General features: G+C 32.5%; 1 protein-coding gene across 1 annotated transcript in view; it reads left to right on the top strand.

Moving 5' to 3' along the window:
* Positions 1-5,066, top strand: part of LOC140451724 (uncharacterized) — a 66,723-nt gene extending 61,657 nt beyond the window's left edge. The window contains exon 6 of the mRNA XM_072545568.1: positions 3,856-5,066. Coding sequence (XP_072401669.1) covers positions 3,856-4,053 — 198 coding nt within the window. The 3' untranslated portion in view covers positions 4,054-5,066. The remainder of the gene's footprint in view (positions 1-3,855) is intronic.
* The last annotated feature ends 12,471 nt before the right edge of the window (positions 5,067-17,537 follow it).

The following is a 17,537-nucleotide window of genomic DNA, read 5'->3' as shown; positions in this document are numbered from 1 at the left end:
TTCTTCATTTTTTCTTTTCTTTCGACCTTAACGGCCATAAGTTTTAACAGAAATTTGATTCGGACTTTCTTTCAGACATTTTTCGTTTTATAACATTGTCATATATAGTTATGTATATACGGCCTATATAACTCATAGTTAAATATATCCGCTTGTAGTGCTGAATGATGTGATTTTGATTCCCGTTGCAAACAGGTATAGTTGTGGTAAGAAATATAGTAGAACGCAGATTTTGATAGGTCAGCTTTAGTATATAGTGCGGCGGCTGGTTATTCTAGTAATTAAATATATAATTAAATTATTTATTTCTTACTTAAGTACATACCGTTAAAGCAGGATATATCGTATGTACTAAAATTAATTTTGACCATTTTTTATTTACATCTCACCTTGTAGGACTCAATACTCAATAGTGTTTGTTCATGTCAAAAATATAAAATCTTACACACATCAAATATGTACAAAACGTCAATTAAAATTAAAATTATGGTGTAGATATTCGTGAATTGTATAAAAGGAATTTTTTATCAATATTGTTTTATAATTTTATTTTCAAATTCCTTTTCAGGAAAGTTTCTGATATTCTCAGGCAGAACATTAAAACATTTTATTGCCCAATACCCTGGTATATTTGGACACCTTCTCAAATGCCAGTATGCTGATATTACATTCTTCTTGTGCCTAAAATCGTAACCATGCTGATTTTCGTGACTTTTAAAGATTGATATTAATCTTCAGGAATCGAAGGTTTTCTAGAATGTACTGTGCCGGTACAGTAAAAATTCCAAATCTTTTATGAGCCTGACGGCATGCCTCCCTAAATCCCAAACCTGCAAGGGCACTCACTGCCTTTCTCTGCAGAGCAAATAGTCTGTGAGTATCAGCTGCATGACCCCATACAAGGATAGAGTATGAAAGATGTGACTGAAATATGGAGTGATACGTAGTAAATATAGTCTCCAGTGAGACGCATTTTGAAAGGTTTCTCAAAATAAAGAGTCTTTTATTTACCAGTATTTGGGAAATGAGTCAATACTCACAATCTTAAATAGTTTTTATTATTTAATGATGGTAAATTTTGGGCTACCGGTTTCAAGGTTTACAATATATGGCCCATCATCAGGCCCCAATACGTTAGTCTTATTTTAGAGTTTATAAAGCTTTCCTGTATCTGATAACTTCAGTAGTTTTTAATATAAATAAGACTAACGTACTGGGGCCTGATAATGGGGCATCTATTATAAGCCTTGAAACGGGTAGCCCAAAATTGACCATCATTAAAAAATAAAAACTACTTCAGATGTGAATATTGACTTATTTCCTATATACTGGTATTATGGACGCACATTGGTAACCTTTTAATCATTTGAAGACTTTTATTTTGTTTTGTACACGAGTTATTAATATGTGGGCCTCACTGTAATTTTGGGTCCAAAAGAACTCCTTAAAATCCAATCTCGCCGACTCCAGCATTCATATCACCCACATCTCTCACTATAGAACCCTCCACCACATCTTAAATATTATCAGTTGCAAAGGCCACCGCAGTGTCATCTGCCAATAGTTTAAACTTAGCCCTATTTTTTAAGTTTGGAAGATCGTTTATATTAATCAAAAATAAAATTGGGCCCAGGGGTACTCCAATATTTAACACACTCTCTAACGATAACACCTCACCAACCCTCACAATCTGTACCCTATCTTTCATATATGATTTTATGAGCTCAATACTCTCGGAACAAAAGTTATATTTTTCTAATTTTTGCAAGAGGATTTCACGGCTGACCAAGTCAAAAGCCTTGCTCAAGTCGCACAAAAGGACATAGTTAAATTGAAGTTTATGAAATGACTCTATAATATACAAAATTGACATTCAGAAAACATACCATTGACCCCAAAGAAATCTACTATTTGTAATTCCATGCACTTTTCTACAATTTCGAAATAATTGGCAGCAGTGAGACTGACTGATAATGTTCTGACAGGTTTAAGTACCCTTTTTTTAAGATTGGACAAATTATTACTTTGTTAAGGACATACGGGAAAATATGTTCTTTGATGCAGAATTAATTAGCGTAGGAAGTGAAATTATTATGATATTTTTTATTTTTTTGATCAACTTTACATTGATGTCACGGCTGTTTTTATTTTTTAAATTATTGATCCCGTACTTTATTGAACGTGACTTTTGAGAAAGAAAATTGATTTAATATATTTATTTGAGTTATATCTATTTGATTCAGATTTGAATCTGGGATATCTTTGATCAAGTTGGATTCTATCAGTGAAAAGTAATCATTAAAGATATTTGGACTGAAATTAGGAGGTTGGCAAGTATTTTTTTTTTAACATCACGATGTTCATTTATGATTTTCCACATAGACTTTATTGGATTAGTGGAATTCCTGATGATGTTGTTATTTGCCATGATTTTTGCATTTTGTATTGCAAGATTGCATAGCATTTTAAAGTCTTTAAATGTCCTCTCAATGTCTGGTGACCGATACTGTTTTTTAAGCTGTTCTACAAAGTGTAGTTGATCACGCATTGCTCTTAAGTCAATGTTAAATCAATTAATTTTATAAGTTTGATTGGCACTTACCTTATACCTCTTCTCTGGGAAAGATTCCAAATAAGCTTCTTCCAGAATATTCATAATTATGATACTTCTCATTCAAATCCATTCACAATCTCTCACATTCACAAAGTCACAACTTATTTCAGATATTCTATTATGCAACAGAAATAGACCTCTCTGTGTAATTTGTCTAAATGTAATTTTTTCTTCGTGATACTTATCAACTTGATCCAATGAAAAACCAACCTGTTGTCCTTTGTTGTCAGAGAAACCCAGTTCGCATACTCCGGCCATCTCACACTGTATCTCAGAATCCAGGAAAATGTTATCAAGACAGTTTCCTTCTCGAGTCAGCTCAAAAATTGCTTGATTTAAATTGTACATAATATAACCTCCAAGTAGATATCAGACAATGGGTCTCCCCATACCAACACTATTCAAAACAATTGAATTTCAGACAAAAACACTCGGTAGTATACAGGAAGCAAAAAACAGCACAGGAATTCGGTCGGTTCTAAAAAAGAGTCGCCACATTTAAAGCGTTCTACAATATATGTTACTGCAACTATAACCAAAATGTATTGCCTAGGTCATCTTCCAAAGGCAATTTCAAAGTAGAGGTAGTAATTTGCTAGTACAGCTAATATAGGCTTGGTTGTTTAGAATCAACGAAGTCGGTCTCTTATATCTATGCATACTTAATAATACATATATATGCAGAAGATCACTCTAGCCAAATTTACAGCACCTTCAGAAGAAATTTATCATGTGCCTAATATTAATAGTTTTAGCTCAAAGCTCTGGTTAAAATATATTATATCCATTGTAAAGTCCACACTGTGTACAATTTAGCAATATTTTTGCCTATAAATATAATGTATATTCATGCAAAAAAATGCACGTTTAAAATGTCTGCGTTCATCATTATTTTCTTGTACAGTAACAATTTGGAAAGAATTGTAGAAATATTATCGATACATCATCTTCCCAGCATAGTTATTCAATGTATTTTTTTATCCTGATAATCCAATATATATCTTATATTCTCCAATGGTACAATGGTACTACATATTTGGAAAATTTAATGAAAGTTTAAAAATGTATATAAAAGGTACTATTCTGTTTCCTTTAATTCTGTTAATTATATGATAAAGCCCTAATTTTCCATAATGTATTACATAAATATATACATAAAGACATAAACAGTCGGCTTGAAAGATATATTTAGTCAAGCTGATCAGTTTTTAACTTTAATTATATCGAAACTGTATTTTTAGTACGCAGCTGCAGCCGTAGCTGTAGGAAGTGGTTCGGCAGCAGCTGCGGCCGCAAGTATTCTGTGTCATCCGCAATATCCCCTAGAATTTGCTGCTTTGGCGGTAGCCCACAAAAACTCCAGCATCGCAGATTTAAGGCTAAAAGCGAAAAAACATACGGAAGCCTTAGGATTGTCAGCGAGAGATAAACCTCTATAATTACAGTACATATTTTGTGTAAAAATATTTTTCAACTCAAGTTTTTTGTTATATTTCGGTGTACAGAACGTAGATATGTTCAAATGTATTTTGTTAAACTGATGCTCAAATAAAATTTATTCAATTATCAAAACAAACAATAAAAAATATGTAGAATATAAAAGTATAAATTAAAGATCACCTGATCTTCTTCTTATGGTGTCTACTTCATTACTGGATATTGGTGAATCCATTAGAGAATCAATCTCTAATATTCGTATTAATTAAAAAAATTAACGACTCTTAGTTTTTATCACCGAAAATTTTGCAAAGAACAGAAATATAAAAAATGGAGTATAAGAACAAGATACTTTCCAACATGGAGGACAAACAGAATTCCAAAAAAAATACCAAGCGAACACTTCAAAGGTCTGAAGAGAAAGAGGCTTGTCAGCAGGATAGTTATTTCAACGTGTATATTAGCAACGAATACATCCGACTAAGAATGACATTTAATAGAGCGGTAATTTCAAAAGACGTTAATAAACCGGGGTGTTGCTACTGTTGTGTATGGGTTGGCATCATCAATGAAGTAGGCAAGGCTTCATTCACCTCTATCATTAATGTAGATCTCAACATTAGAATAACCAGTGAGGACACAACTTGTACTATCATGAAGTACTAACGATTCAAAAGAATAAATCATAGTAATTAATCAAAGTAAAAAAAGTAAATTCAAAATGTATATATTTATTATTAATTTATGTATTACTGTTTTGATGAAATCGCATGTTGTGCTAAGGCGCAAGTACGTTTAGATAAATTAATATCACTTAGGTGAGAGGTTAGTCTAGCTATGAGTGATCGCCCATAACAAAAGTTACATTCAGCACAAGGAATGTGGTAAACAACGTTAATTTGATCAAGAGGAGACAAAGGGGTCTTAGTTTTCGAAAATAAATTCCTAACAGTATATTTATAAACAATTAATCTGTAACTTGAGGAAAGTGTGGTAAATAACAAAAATAGGATATTGACGAAGTCAAAGGGGATCCATGCGTTGTAGTTTGCGGAACTTGTAATCTGAACTGTATTATTTTAAATTGACCTTGCGTTTCTCTGCAAAAAGAATAACTTTATTATTAGTTGTACAATATTGAATTAAAATTGCATTACCTGCAAAAAGAGACAACATTTGAAGCTTTTAACTAATATTAAAATCTTTTTTTTTTTATAGCCCTTTTTGTATCCGAATTGTCGAATAAAGGCCTCTCCCATTTCTCACCATTCATCCCTGTTGTGTGCTAGGCGTTTCCACATTGGTCCTGCGACTCTTTTGATTCGTCGCTCCAGCGCATTTGAGGTCTTCCTCTTGGTCTCTTCGCATCGTATGGTCGCCAGTTTCCGACTTCTTTGTTCCATCTACCATCTTCGAGACGTTCGTTGTGTCCAGCCCATTTCCATTTTAATTTAGCTGCTTGTTTCGCGGCGTCCTTTATTTTTGTTCTGTTCCGGATTGCTTCGTTCGTTTGCCGATCTATTAGTGAGATACCAAGCATCTGTCGTTCCATGGCTCGCTGAGTTTTTCGAATCTTGTCCATGTTCTTTTTTGTGAATGTCCAGGTTTGAGCTCCGTAAGTGAGAACGGGAAGGATACAAGAATCGAACACTTTTGTTCGAAGGTTTTGGGGTATCTTTTTGTCTTTCAGTATGTATGAGAGTTTTCCAAATGCGGCCCATCCCATTCTTACTCGTCTGCTTATTTCGGTAGTTTGGTTTTCTTTGTTTACCTTGATATTCTGACCCAGATATATGTATTCTTCTACATGTTCCACTTTTGTTCCTTGGATGGTTATCGTCGGTTGATCATCTTTATTCGACATTAGCTTAGTTTTACTCAGATTCATTTTCAGTCCTTTTTTTATGGATTCCGTATGAAGCTCATCGATCATCGTCTTCAGTTCTTTCCAGCTGTCGGCTATTAGTACTACGTCATCTGCATATCTTAGATGGTTTAAATACTTTCTGTTTATCGATAGTCCCTTCGTTTCCCAATTTAGTGATTTAAAGATGTCTTCAAGTGCGGCAGTAAATAGTTTTGGAGATATGGTGTCTCCCTGTCTTACTCCTCGGTTGATTTTTATTGGCCTCGTTTTCATTCCGTTATCCATCGTGACTACCATTTCAGCGTGTTGATATATATTATGTATTAATATCCTATATCTAGAATCTATTCTGCTGTTGACCAGTGCTTCCTCAATAGCCCATAATTCTATGCTGTCAAAAGCTTTCTCGTAGTCTATAAATGCTAAACAGATTGGTAAATTGTATTCGTTAACTTTTTCTATTAGGACCTTTAGTGTGTGAAGATGGTCACATGTACTGAACCCTTTTCTAAATCCGGCTTGCTCTACTGGTTGATATACATCGAACTTTGTTGTCAATCTATTTGTAATTATTTTTGTGAATGTTTTATAAAGTTGTGATAGTAGTGATATTGGACGATAATTTTTCAGATCTGTATTGTCTCCTTTTTTGTGTATTAATATTGTGTTAGCAGTATTCCATTCCTTTGGTATGTTTCCTTCAAATAGGCATTTATTAAAAAGTATTTTTAGGTACCTGATGACTACTTCTCCGCCTTCTTTCAACATTTCTGCCAGAATTCCATCACTACCCGGTGCTTTATTTCTTTTCAATTCTTTAATTGCATTTTCTATTTCTACTTCGCTTATTTCGGGCATTACTTCAGAATTTACGTTTGTTATTTGTCTTTTCAGATTTTGCTTTGAAGAGTCGGGGGGGATCGTTTCTTGAGCGGTATAACTCAGTATAGAAGTTTTCAACTATGTTTGATATCTGAGCTTTGCTTGTTTCTAGTTGGCCTTGTTTTATTTTTCATAGTTATAATATTTTTCTTTGATAATTTCGGTTTGGTATATTTCAGACTTCGATTGTTCTCTATCACTCTTTCTACATGTTCTTGTTGATGTTTTTTAATATCGTCTTTTATCTGTTTTCGTATGACTCGATTAAGTTCTTTGTATTGTGTGGTATTTCTTTTGTTTAGTGACAGGAGCTCTTTTCGTTGTTTCAGCATATTCTTCGATTCTGCACTTATTTTGGATTTTTTGTTGTTATGGCGGGTTGCTACTTCTGAGCTAGCATTCAATAGTTCTTTTGTTATAAGTGAGTTAATTTTATTAACGCTGAGTTGTTCTAGATTCAGTGCTTGGGCGGTTTTTAATTTGCTAGCATATTTTTCTTTATCGACTTTTAGCTTTTCTGTGTCTATTTGTATCGTGTTATTAAAGTTAATTCTACGTTTGCTATACTTAATCCTTAGTTTAGCTCTAACCATTCTGTGATCACTACCCAGAGAGACATTATTTATTACTGTTATATCTTCTACAATATCTTTCTTGTTACACATGATGTAATCGATTTCGTTCCTTGTTTTTCCGTCTGGTGATAACCACGTCCACTTTCTTTGCGGTTTTTTCTTATAAAATGTGTTCATTACGAAATATTTGTTGCTATGTAGGAAGTTAACCAGGGTTTCTCCTCTCTCATTTCTAACACTATAGCCGAATTCACCAATATAGTTTTCGCTTTCTTCTAGTCGTTGTCCAATCTTAGCGTTGAAATCTCCTATTATAAGTGTGTAAGTGCTGTGATAGTTCGTGTTGGTTTCTATTATTTTCTCGTAGAACTCATCTATCTCTTCATCGGGGTGTGTTGAAGTTGGGGCGTATACTTGAATGATTTTTAGGGTGATTTTCTCGTTTATATTTATCACAATCATTGCAATTCTTTCTGAGATTCCCACATATTGTTCTATTTTATTAGCATGTTTCTTAGAAACCAGAAATCCTACGCCATTTAGACTTTGTTCTTTGTGCCCTTTGTAATACAAGATGTTACCTGATTGCAATGTTATGTGCTCCTCACCTTTCCTTTTTACCTCTGCGAGACCAATTATGTCCCACTTTAGGTCCTTTATTTCTTCTTCTAGCTCATAGATTTTTTCATCTCTGTTTAAGGACCTTACATTGAGTGTTGCTATATTCAAGTTTGTTGTTTTTAGCGATTTCTTGCTTCCCCCAGATTCCATGAAGCTGTCCTTTTTTATAAAGGAGTGGGACTTGCCAATACTGTATGATCTACCCACCTGGGGACTTACTCCTATCGTTTTAGAATTCGCCATCATTTTGGGGAGGTTATTAGCCTTAAAACACCGCGCTGGCCAGACGTGTTGGTGAGTGTGTATTCAGCCGTCCATTCTGGATCAGACACTGTTCGTAGCCGTCCACTCTGGATCAGACGCTACAGTTTGTGATCTTATACTATCCCTAAAATCAAGGGTTGCCAGCTCCGCCATCTTCGCCGTATCGAAAGTATTCTTCGTCGCCTTGGATGCCGTTCTGGACTTCATCCGTGACCCTGGACAATATTAAAATCTAAATTACATAAATTCCTTATATATATATATATATATATATATATATATATATATATATATATTATGACTTTAACAACCACCCTGACCTGCTGTTTAAATATTTCCATTTATACGCATAGTAATACAGACGGTTTTAATAGCAAGAGGTTGTAATACACCATATTGAGTGTGCCTGTCACACATGAAAAAAAAGTGTGTACAAGCCTAAGTCTAAGTCTAAAAGTTGTCTTCGGTATCCGTTATTTTTTTTTATCCTAGTATTGTTTTTCAACAAAGCAGTTTCAGATCCTTTATAAAATTGTTTTAACACAAATTTGTCCACAGTCAATTTTCCTACTAGAAATTTTAAAAATGCACAAATTTATTTTTCATCATTTTAAGTACACACTACCAAACTTATATAGAATCGTCTGATAGTTCTTATTGTTTTAATCGAATTTAAAAAAAAAACAACCTACGAAGTTAAAGAATATTTATTATAAAGCAATTTAATCACCGTACCATCAGTGTAATGTGCCACATACTAAAAGTATTCCTAAAGATTATTCATCGTAGTATATAAAAAGTTAGAACAAGACATTGGACAAACTCAGTTCGGATTTAGAAATACTCAAGGAACCAGAGAAGCATTATATGCAGTAAATGTGCTAATACAGAGATGTTTAGATGTAAACCAGGACATCTATGTCTAATCTACAAAGAATTTTAGATAAGTTTGTTGCAGCGATTGAAGAATTTGTTCTGTCACTAAACATAAAGAAAACAAAATTCATGGCTATATCAAAGAAAAATATTAGATACATCAATCTACACGTAAATAATAAGACGATAGAACGAGTTCAGAATTATAACTATTTAGGGGCAAACATTAATGAAACAAACGATTATACCAAAGAAATTAGAGTTAGAATAGAAAAGGCTAGAAGTGCATTCAATAATATAAAACAAATATTATGTTGTAGAGACCTCAGCCTAAATCTTAGAAAACGAGTACTAAAGTGTTATGTATTTTCTGTTCTTTTGTATGATGTGGAGACATGGACTTTAAATAAACAATGTCTCAATAAATTGGAAGCATTTGAAATGTGGACATATCGAAGAATGCTGAGAATCTCCTAAGCAGACAGAATAACCAATGAAGAAGTACTAAGAAGAATAGAGAACAGGGGGGATATACTGGATTTAATCAAAATAAGAAAACTACAATATCTGGGTCATATAACACGTGGTGACAGATACGAATTCCTAAAACTAATAATGCAGGGAAAGATTCAAGGAAAGCGCAGCATAGGTAGAAGAAGAATGTCCTGTCTGAGAAACCTCAGAGAATGGTTTCGATGCAGCTCAACTGAACTCTTTCGGGCTGTAGTGTCAAAAGTTATAATAGCAGTGATGATTGCCAACCTTCGTCGTGGAGATGGCACGTAAAGAAGAAGAATTTAATCACAAATACATAAAAATTAAAGAAACCCATAAATTCTTAAATAATAAAATTGAAATTTTTTGCTTTAAAGTCAATGGCATACAAAATTTCAATGTTCAAGAAATGATGTTTAAAATGTTTTTATTTATTTATGTTTTTTTAGTAGTCGGTGTTACTAGACCTAGGCCTTATGCAAGCTCCAATTTGCGTGGGTATGCTCCTAAACAAATTGTCAAGATTTTATTGTGGTAGGATGTTTCCTTTCTTCAAGAGCAGCTTGTACTAGCTGTACAGTATTTTGTGAATTATGCCGGCGAGGTCTAATTTTTTTAAGCATATACCACAAATGCTCTATAGAGTTAAGGTCGGGTAAGCAAGCAGGCCACTACAGAATAGTGATATCTTCTGCTTCGAGGAAGTCTGTAGTGACTCTGCTGGTATGTGGAGCATTATCATGCATGAAAATTAATTTTTTTTTCACTGCACTTTTTCAGAGTCTAACTACAAGTTCTAGAACCAAATCAACATACTTGCGAGCTATTAAAGTTGGATGAATAGAAATTAAAGGAGTTTTTTCACCGACCATATTACTTTTCCAGAACATAACACTTCCTCGTTTATGTCTGTTAACATATCTGGCTGTTTCCGTCCTTGCTCGTCTTCCTCGCCCTCTAAGTACACGAATTCATCGGTTATATGATTTTACACGAATCCTGGTTTCGTCTGAAAATAGCAAATTTTGCCAATTTCCAATGTTCCAGTTTTGGTATTGAAGACACCAATTTAGGCGATTAATCTTGTGCTACCTGGTTAACTCGGGAACCCGTAATTATCTACTGCTGTATAGTCTTTGGGCACGAAATCTTTTTATCGTTTCAACTGAAACACTTACACCTGTACCTTCTAAAAGCTGCTTTTGGAGTTGCGGGTAAGAAAGTGTTGGGTCTATTCTAGCTACTTGGACAATAAAACGATCGTGGCAAGCCATTGTTACATTTTGGCGACTTTATCTTTGTCTATTCTTAAGCGTTCCTAACTCCTGATACCGAGCTTAGGTTTTTAACACAACGACCTATGTTACGCCTACCACTGGAGCTATGTTCCTCTGAGACATTCCTTGCTCCACAAGACCAATAATCTTTCCCATTTGTACATCCGTTAACCCCAGGTAACGTATATTTTCGTTTTTAAAAGCGAAAGTTAGTTTATTTATTTTCTTTCAATTTACAACTAAAGCAAATAATCTGTATTGTACTGGGCTGTGTTATCTGATTGTTTTATTGGCTTGTTTATTTTAAATAAAAACCACTATTCTTCCCAACAAAAGAAATAAATATTGGTTTGAAATACATGGTGATTCCATATAAGTTTGGTTGTGTGTAAATATTTTAAACCTGAAGACAGTTAAAGAGATTGAAAACGGCTACAGAAAAATATCGAACTTATTACAAAGGACTGTTACAGGACATCAATGCGTCTGTTTACCTCAGACGACATAGTCTTCGAGCAATTTTTATGTTTACCTTAATTTCATTTTTTACTTTATTTATATTTTATTAAATATATTTTAAAAGTACGTCCAAGAATAGAAGAAAGAATAATAAAATAAAGAAAAAATGAGACACAGAAGATTTTAAGAAGGATTTATACATCTCTCCAAGGGCCATATTCAAAAAATTCAAATCAAAAAAATTCATCATTAGTTTCAGTTTAAAAAAGTATATTTGAACAAACGTGTATTGTAAAAATGTTATTTTTGTTCTAAGTAATCGACCAGTAAAAATACTAAACCGTTTAACTTTTTTTTAAATACCTACTTTATCTTTCTTTCTGATTAAAATTCAAACATTGTTTGTTTTAGTCTAGGGGCCAGAAGATGTTGGGTGTTCACTTCTTAGTCCCCTCGGTACCTTGACGTATTTTTATGTTTTTTGGTACGTAGATTCGATTTTTTGAAGGTACCAGGCTGAAAACCTGTCAGATAATTTGTTATTAACAATTTAATTGTTTAAATTATTGTATCTCCCAAACTATTTTGGAGATATTTAATTTTACCAAAATGAAAATTGTTCCTTTTCAAAAAATGAACAAAATGGCCGAAGTTATAAAAAATTTCGTAAAAACCAATTGCAATAGACATTCGATGCGGCTTTTCCAAACTATAACTCGGCATTTATACGTGCAATTAACTTTCAGAACCCCCTCATTTTAAAGATAATTGTTTTAGCTTTAAAAACTTTTTTTAATAACAATTTAATACGCCCTCGAAAAATCGATTTTACGCACTAAAAAACAAAAAACGTCAAGTTACCGAGGGAATATAAAAGTGCACACTTGATCCCCACCTGGCTCCTGGACTATTTACTGTGTATAAATTTAATTGAGTTATCTATACACTTTATATTGTTAAAGGAAACAATTAAAATAAAAGTCATAACTGTTATTTTCATTGAAACCAAATAAAACTGAAATATCTTAGAAGCAAATTGTGTGAACAAATAAAAAAGATAAAATCGAGTCAAAGTACTTAGTTGGGAATAAAAAAAATAAGAATAAAATAAATAAATATGTGATTGAAAAGACAATAGAGTTTACTATATATTGACAAGGCAGTAAACCATATTATATCATCATCATATACAGGGTGTTTCAAAAAGGTATGTCATAAATTAAATCACGCATTCCGGGGACAAAAATAAATTGATTGAATCCAACTTACCTTAGTACAAAAGTGTACACCCTTTGAAGTTACAAAATAAAAATTGTTTTTATGCATTATCTCCTAAACTACTTTTGACACATTTACTTACGACATTTTATAATAAAAATGGATACGTTACTTTCTTGTTCTGAAAGCATTTTTCATACAAAAGAAACAACAAAATCTAAGCGCACAGAAAAATTTTAAGGGGGGTGTGCAGCCCTAAATCCTCCCAAACTTTTGAGTACGTTCAAATCAAATGAATTTTGTGGCATCATTAGTTTAACACATTATTTTTAAAACTTTTTGCCTCTTATCACTTTTTCGAAACACTAGTTTTTCCTAGTTGGCCATAAAATTACAATTAATTTCTACGGATACAATAATTACAAACAGTTCCATCAATAATAGTCAATAATTTGAAGCTATCATTTATTGTGTGAATAACATTAATATTAAAAATTTTGATATTACAATGGCCTACACATTTCAGGAAATGGCAGATATGCATTTAACTTTGGGTAACTTTCAGTAAGGAAATCTGCTTCCATTTTTTTTGTCCCTGCATTCAGCTTTCCAATCTATAACCTTCATGGCCCGTACGTCGTCTTCCACGTCACCTATCCATCTTTTTCTCAGCATTCCTCTTCTTCTAGACCATAGTGGGTGTTTACCAACAGGGGATGTTTTATTTTGTCATTTGTTATTTTTGTTCCCTTTGTTTATAATAAATGTGACTTAGAAAATAATGAAAATAGATTTTCCGTGGTTCAGTATTGTTTCTCTGCTAAAACTGTCTTTATGATCTCTTTTGTGACTAGAGTGACCGTGTATATTCAGGTCCGTGTATTATAATCAAAAAAGGTCTATTCATGACAAGAATAGTAAGTATAAAAAATGTGTTGGAACATGAAGAATTAAGTCCTAATACAATTTTGAGGAAGATGGCCAGTATCATTAGAGATACTGCTATTGACATACTGGGAAAAACGATTTGCACCGGTGACTAAGATATTATCTTAAATTTAAAATCAAAAATCACACTTCAAAATTTATTTAACTATTTTTACTGGTTGAATGTTTTTGTACGTGATATTCATATATATATATATATATATATATATATATATATATATATATATATATATATATATATATATATATATATATATATACATATATATATATATATACAGGGTGAGTCATGAGGAACTTTACATACTTCTACCATATGTAGAGTCCCTCAGGGAGCATATCATGTGGCCACTAAAAAATGTCAACTCCTCTTCTTTATTAATTAACAGGGTGATTTGTGTAATTGACCATTTATTTCATTTTACTGTAGTGTTTATACGGCTCATTTGATTTTTTTAATTTTTGCATGATACAGTACACTACTATCAAGCATTCGACTGGTATTAGCTAAACTAAAAAATTCCAGGACTGGCTTTGGAAAAATTAATTTAGGGATTCGTATTAAATATTACACCCTGTATAATTTTTTTTTAAAATGCAATAAGTGATTTTCAAACTACATAAATAGCCAATGAAAACGACATATGCGACAATGTTGTCGCACTTTTATTAAATTTTTATCAAATCTTACCAAAAATAGAACAACCATAATGAAGTATCAAATTATAAGGTATTAATTTAAACAAATGTTATAAATTTCAAACATTTTAATTAAAATGAGTTCCTACAACATAATCTAATACGTAGAAAATTAACATCGTTACTGTCACTTTGTATTATCTCTACGATAGAATCAATTCTTTTTCAATTTTAAATTTTTACTCATAGATCATATTGGGGCATTATTTTCGATAAATAATAAATTAAATTGATTAAAAAGTCAAACCTCTTGTATGTGTTAGTTTTTGTTGATTGTAAATGATTAAAATTTTATGTCAAATAATAATACATTGCATCAACTGTACTAAATAAAAATAAATCTAAAAAAGTTTAAAATGAAGGTTGGCGTTGACCGTTTGACGTTTCTTGATATTTTATACCCATTGTCATTATTGTCATTATCAATTGTTATTTATGTGTACAAGAATACATATTTCTTCTGTCATATCTACGTTAAGTACATTGTGTTAGTTTTGGTAGAGCTTTTGTTACTTTCGTTCAAAATGCCACATCAGTTTTCGACCACAGAATATGCAGACATAATATTTGTTTATGGATTCTGTAATGGGAATGGTAGGGCTGCTAGTAGAGAATATCGCAGGAGATTTCCTAATTGTCGAACTCCCAGTCATCCAACATTTGAGTCAGTTTTTAATTATTTGCGAGAAAATGGCACTTTTCCTAGTGGAACAACAGAGCGACATGTAGATGAAGCGCAGGAAGATGACATTATGGACGCCGTTACTATGAACCCTACAATAAGCACTAGACAAGTAAGTCGAGAACTCAATGTTACTCAATCAAAAGTAAGTAGAGTCTTACAAAAAAATAATCTATACCCATATCACATTCAAATGGTTCAGCGACTACATGCTGGAGATGAGATCGATAGGTTGGAATTTTGTAGATGGATTAACAATAATCGACCAACGCTATACAGAACACTATTTACAGATGAAGCCCAATTTACCAGAGACGGGATAAATAATTCACGAAATTCACATGTGTGGGCAGAAGAAAATCCCCATACTATTCGAGAACGTCGTTCTCAGTTAAGGTTTTCGGTTAACGTGTGGATTGGTGTCATAAATAACCAATTAGTAGGTCCTCACTTTTTTGATGGTCCTTTAACAGGGCAGGTCTATTTGAACTTTCTACAAAATATTTTGCCGAATTTGCTTGCCAACGCGAACGTTGCTATCCGAGGGATGTATTTTCAGCATGCTGGGGCACCCCCACACTTTTTACTGGCAGTGAGACAACATCTCAATAATGTTTATGGCAACAGGTGGATAGGACGTGCAGGTCCTATTTCGTGGCCTTCAAGATCCCCTGATTTCAATCCCGTTGATTACCATATTTGGGGACGATTGAAGCAACTAGTTTACGCAGTGAATATTAATAACCGACAACAATTAATTGATAGAATTATACATTGTTGTAATACTATTAATTCGGCAACAAAAATGTGTACAGGCTGCAGGGTTCCATTTCGAAAATCTATTTTGAATTATTTTTATTTTGTTACCATTATTGTATCTTTTCCAGTTCTAATTTATGGGTTTATCATAACTATGTACATATTTTTAGATTTTTTTTTTTAAATTGTTCTTCGTTATTGTTAGTAGTTACTGTTTTTTGTTGTGCAGTGACTCAGTTTATCATTTCAATTAAAATGTTTGAAATTTATAACATTTGTTTAAATTAATTACCTTATAATTTGATACTTCATTATGGTTGTTCTATTTTTGGTAAGATTTGATCGTTCACTAAAAATTTAATAAAAGTGCGACAACATTGTCGCATATGTCGTTTTCATTGGCTATTTATGTAGTTTGAAAATCACTTATTGCATTTTAAAAAAAATATATACAGGGTGTAATATTTAATACGAATCCCTAAATTAATTTTTCCAAAGCCAGTCCTGGAATTTTTTAGTTTAGCTAATACCAGTCGAATGCTTGATAGTAGTGTACTGTATCATGCAAAAATTAAAAAAATCAAATGAGCCGTATAAACACTACAGTAAAATGAAATAAATGGTCAATTACACAAATTACCCTGTTAATTAATAAAGAAGAGGAGTTGACATTTTTTAGTGGCCACATGATATGCTCCCTGAGGGACTCTACATATGGTAGAAGTATGTAAAGTTCCTCATGACTCACCCTGTATATATATACAAAATTTTTAAACTCGTTACTTATTTTACTGCAAATATTTATTATTTTTCTTAGTTAGGAACGTTTAAAATTATAAGTATTATTAATAAGTTCGTATTTGAAATAAAGCGCTCTAAAATATTTGTATGTCTAATTTAACCATCTTGTATACCGAATAACAATAGTACGATAGGATATGTGTCTGCAGGAAATGAATAGAAGGCTATTTTAATAATTAAGAAATTCAAAAAATGTTCAATATTCAACAAATAAACACAAAAAGGATTACTTAGTAAGAGATAACAAACAAACATGGAGAATTTAGACTAATAAAAATTCATATTTAAACTGAGAAAATCTTTCGAGATCTTTTCTGACTTTTTGTAAGCTTTATAATTTTCAGTGACAATAAAGCATCTTTCTAATAATTATAATTCTAATACAAAAATTACTCCCAATATAATAAAAAAATTCTACAAATAAAAAACTACATTTTTGGACTTTAGTCTTCGTTTATAAAAAAATTAATGCCGATCTGAAAGTACCCCGATACGTATTTTTTGTTAAATGTGTCCACCTATGACTTAAAGCTACTCGTATGAGATATCAGTTAGAAATCAATCATTTTTCATTTCTAGACTGGGTTATTAGTACACCATTGACTTTTCTATTCACCACGGAATGATACTTAGGTTTTTCTCCCGTTATGCCTTGTTATGATCTTGTGGTTAGTTGTTCTGAACTAACCATGAGCAATGTGCATATAAAAGAAGAGATCTATCTGAAAAAATTTCTATAAGGTATTACTCGATGAAAGTATATAATTCAAAGAATTATGTTCAGGCATTGTGGATACTTTTTATGATATTTGAAATGACGTTGTTGTGTATTATTGGTTTACGATAGATTAAATTATCAGACCCTCGCCGTGTCACTACTAATTACGCCTTGTACGTTCGCTGATTGGACATAACACGATTAGTGGCCGCTGCGGCAATGTAAACAAGGGTCAGGATCAATCGCCTTTTCTAATCTTATGATTTAAATCTTTTTTATTGAATTTTATTTCATATCCATTGTTTTCTAATGCCACGCCGTTTCGTCGCATTTGTATTGGTCGAT

Source organism: Diabrotica undecimpunctata, chromosome 10 (genome assembly GCF_040954645.1).
Source record: "Diabrotica undecimpunctata isolate CICGRU chromosome 10, icDiaUnde3, whole genome shotgun sequence".
NCBI classification, from domain to species: domain Eukaryota; kingdom Metazoa; phylum Arthropoda; class Insecta; order Coleoptera; family Chrysomelidae; genus Diabrotica; species Diabrotica undecimpunctata.
The sequence above is the reverse complement of the archived record's forward strand: the minus strand, read 5'-3'. Positions and strand labels throughout refer to the sequence as shown.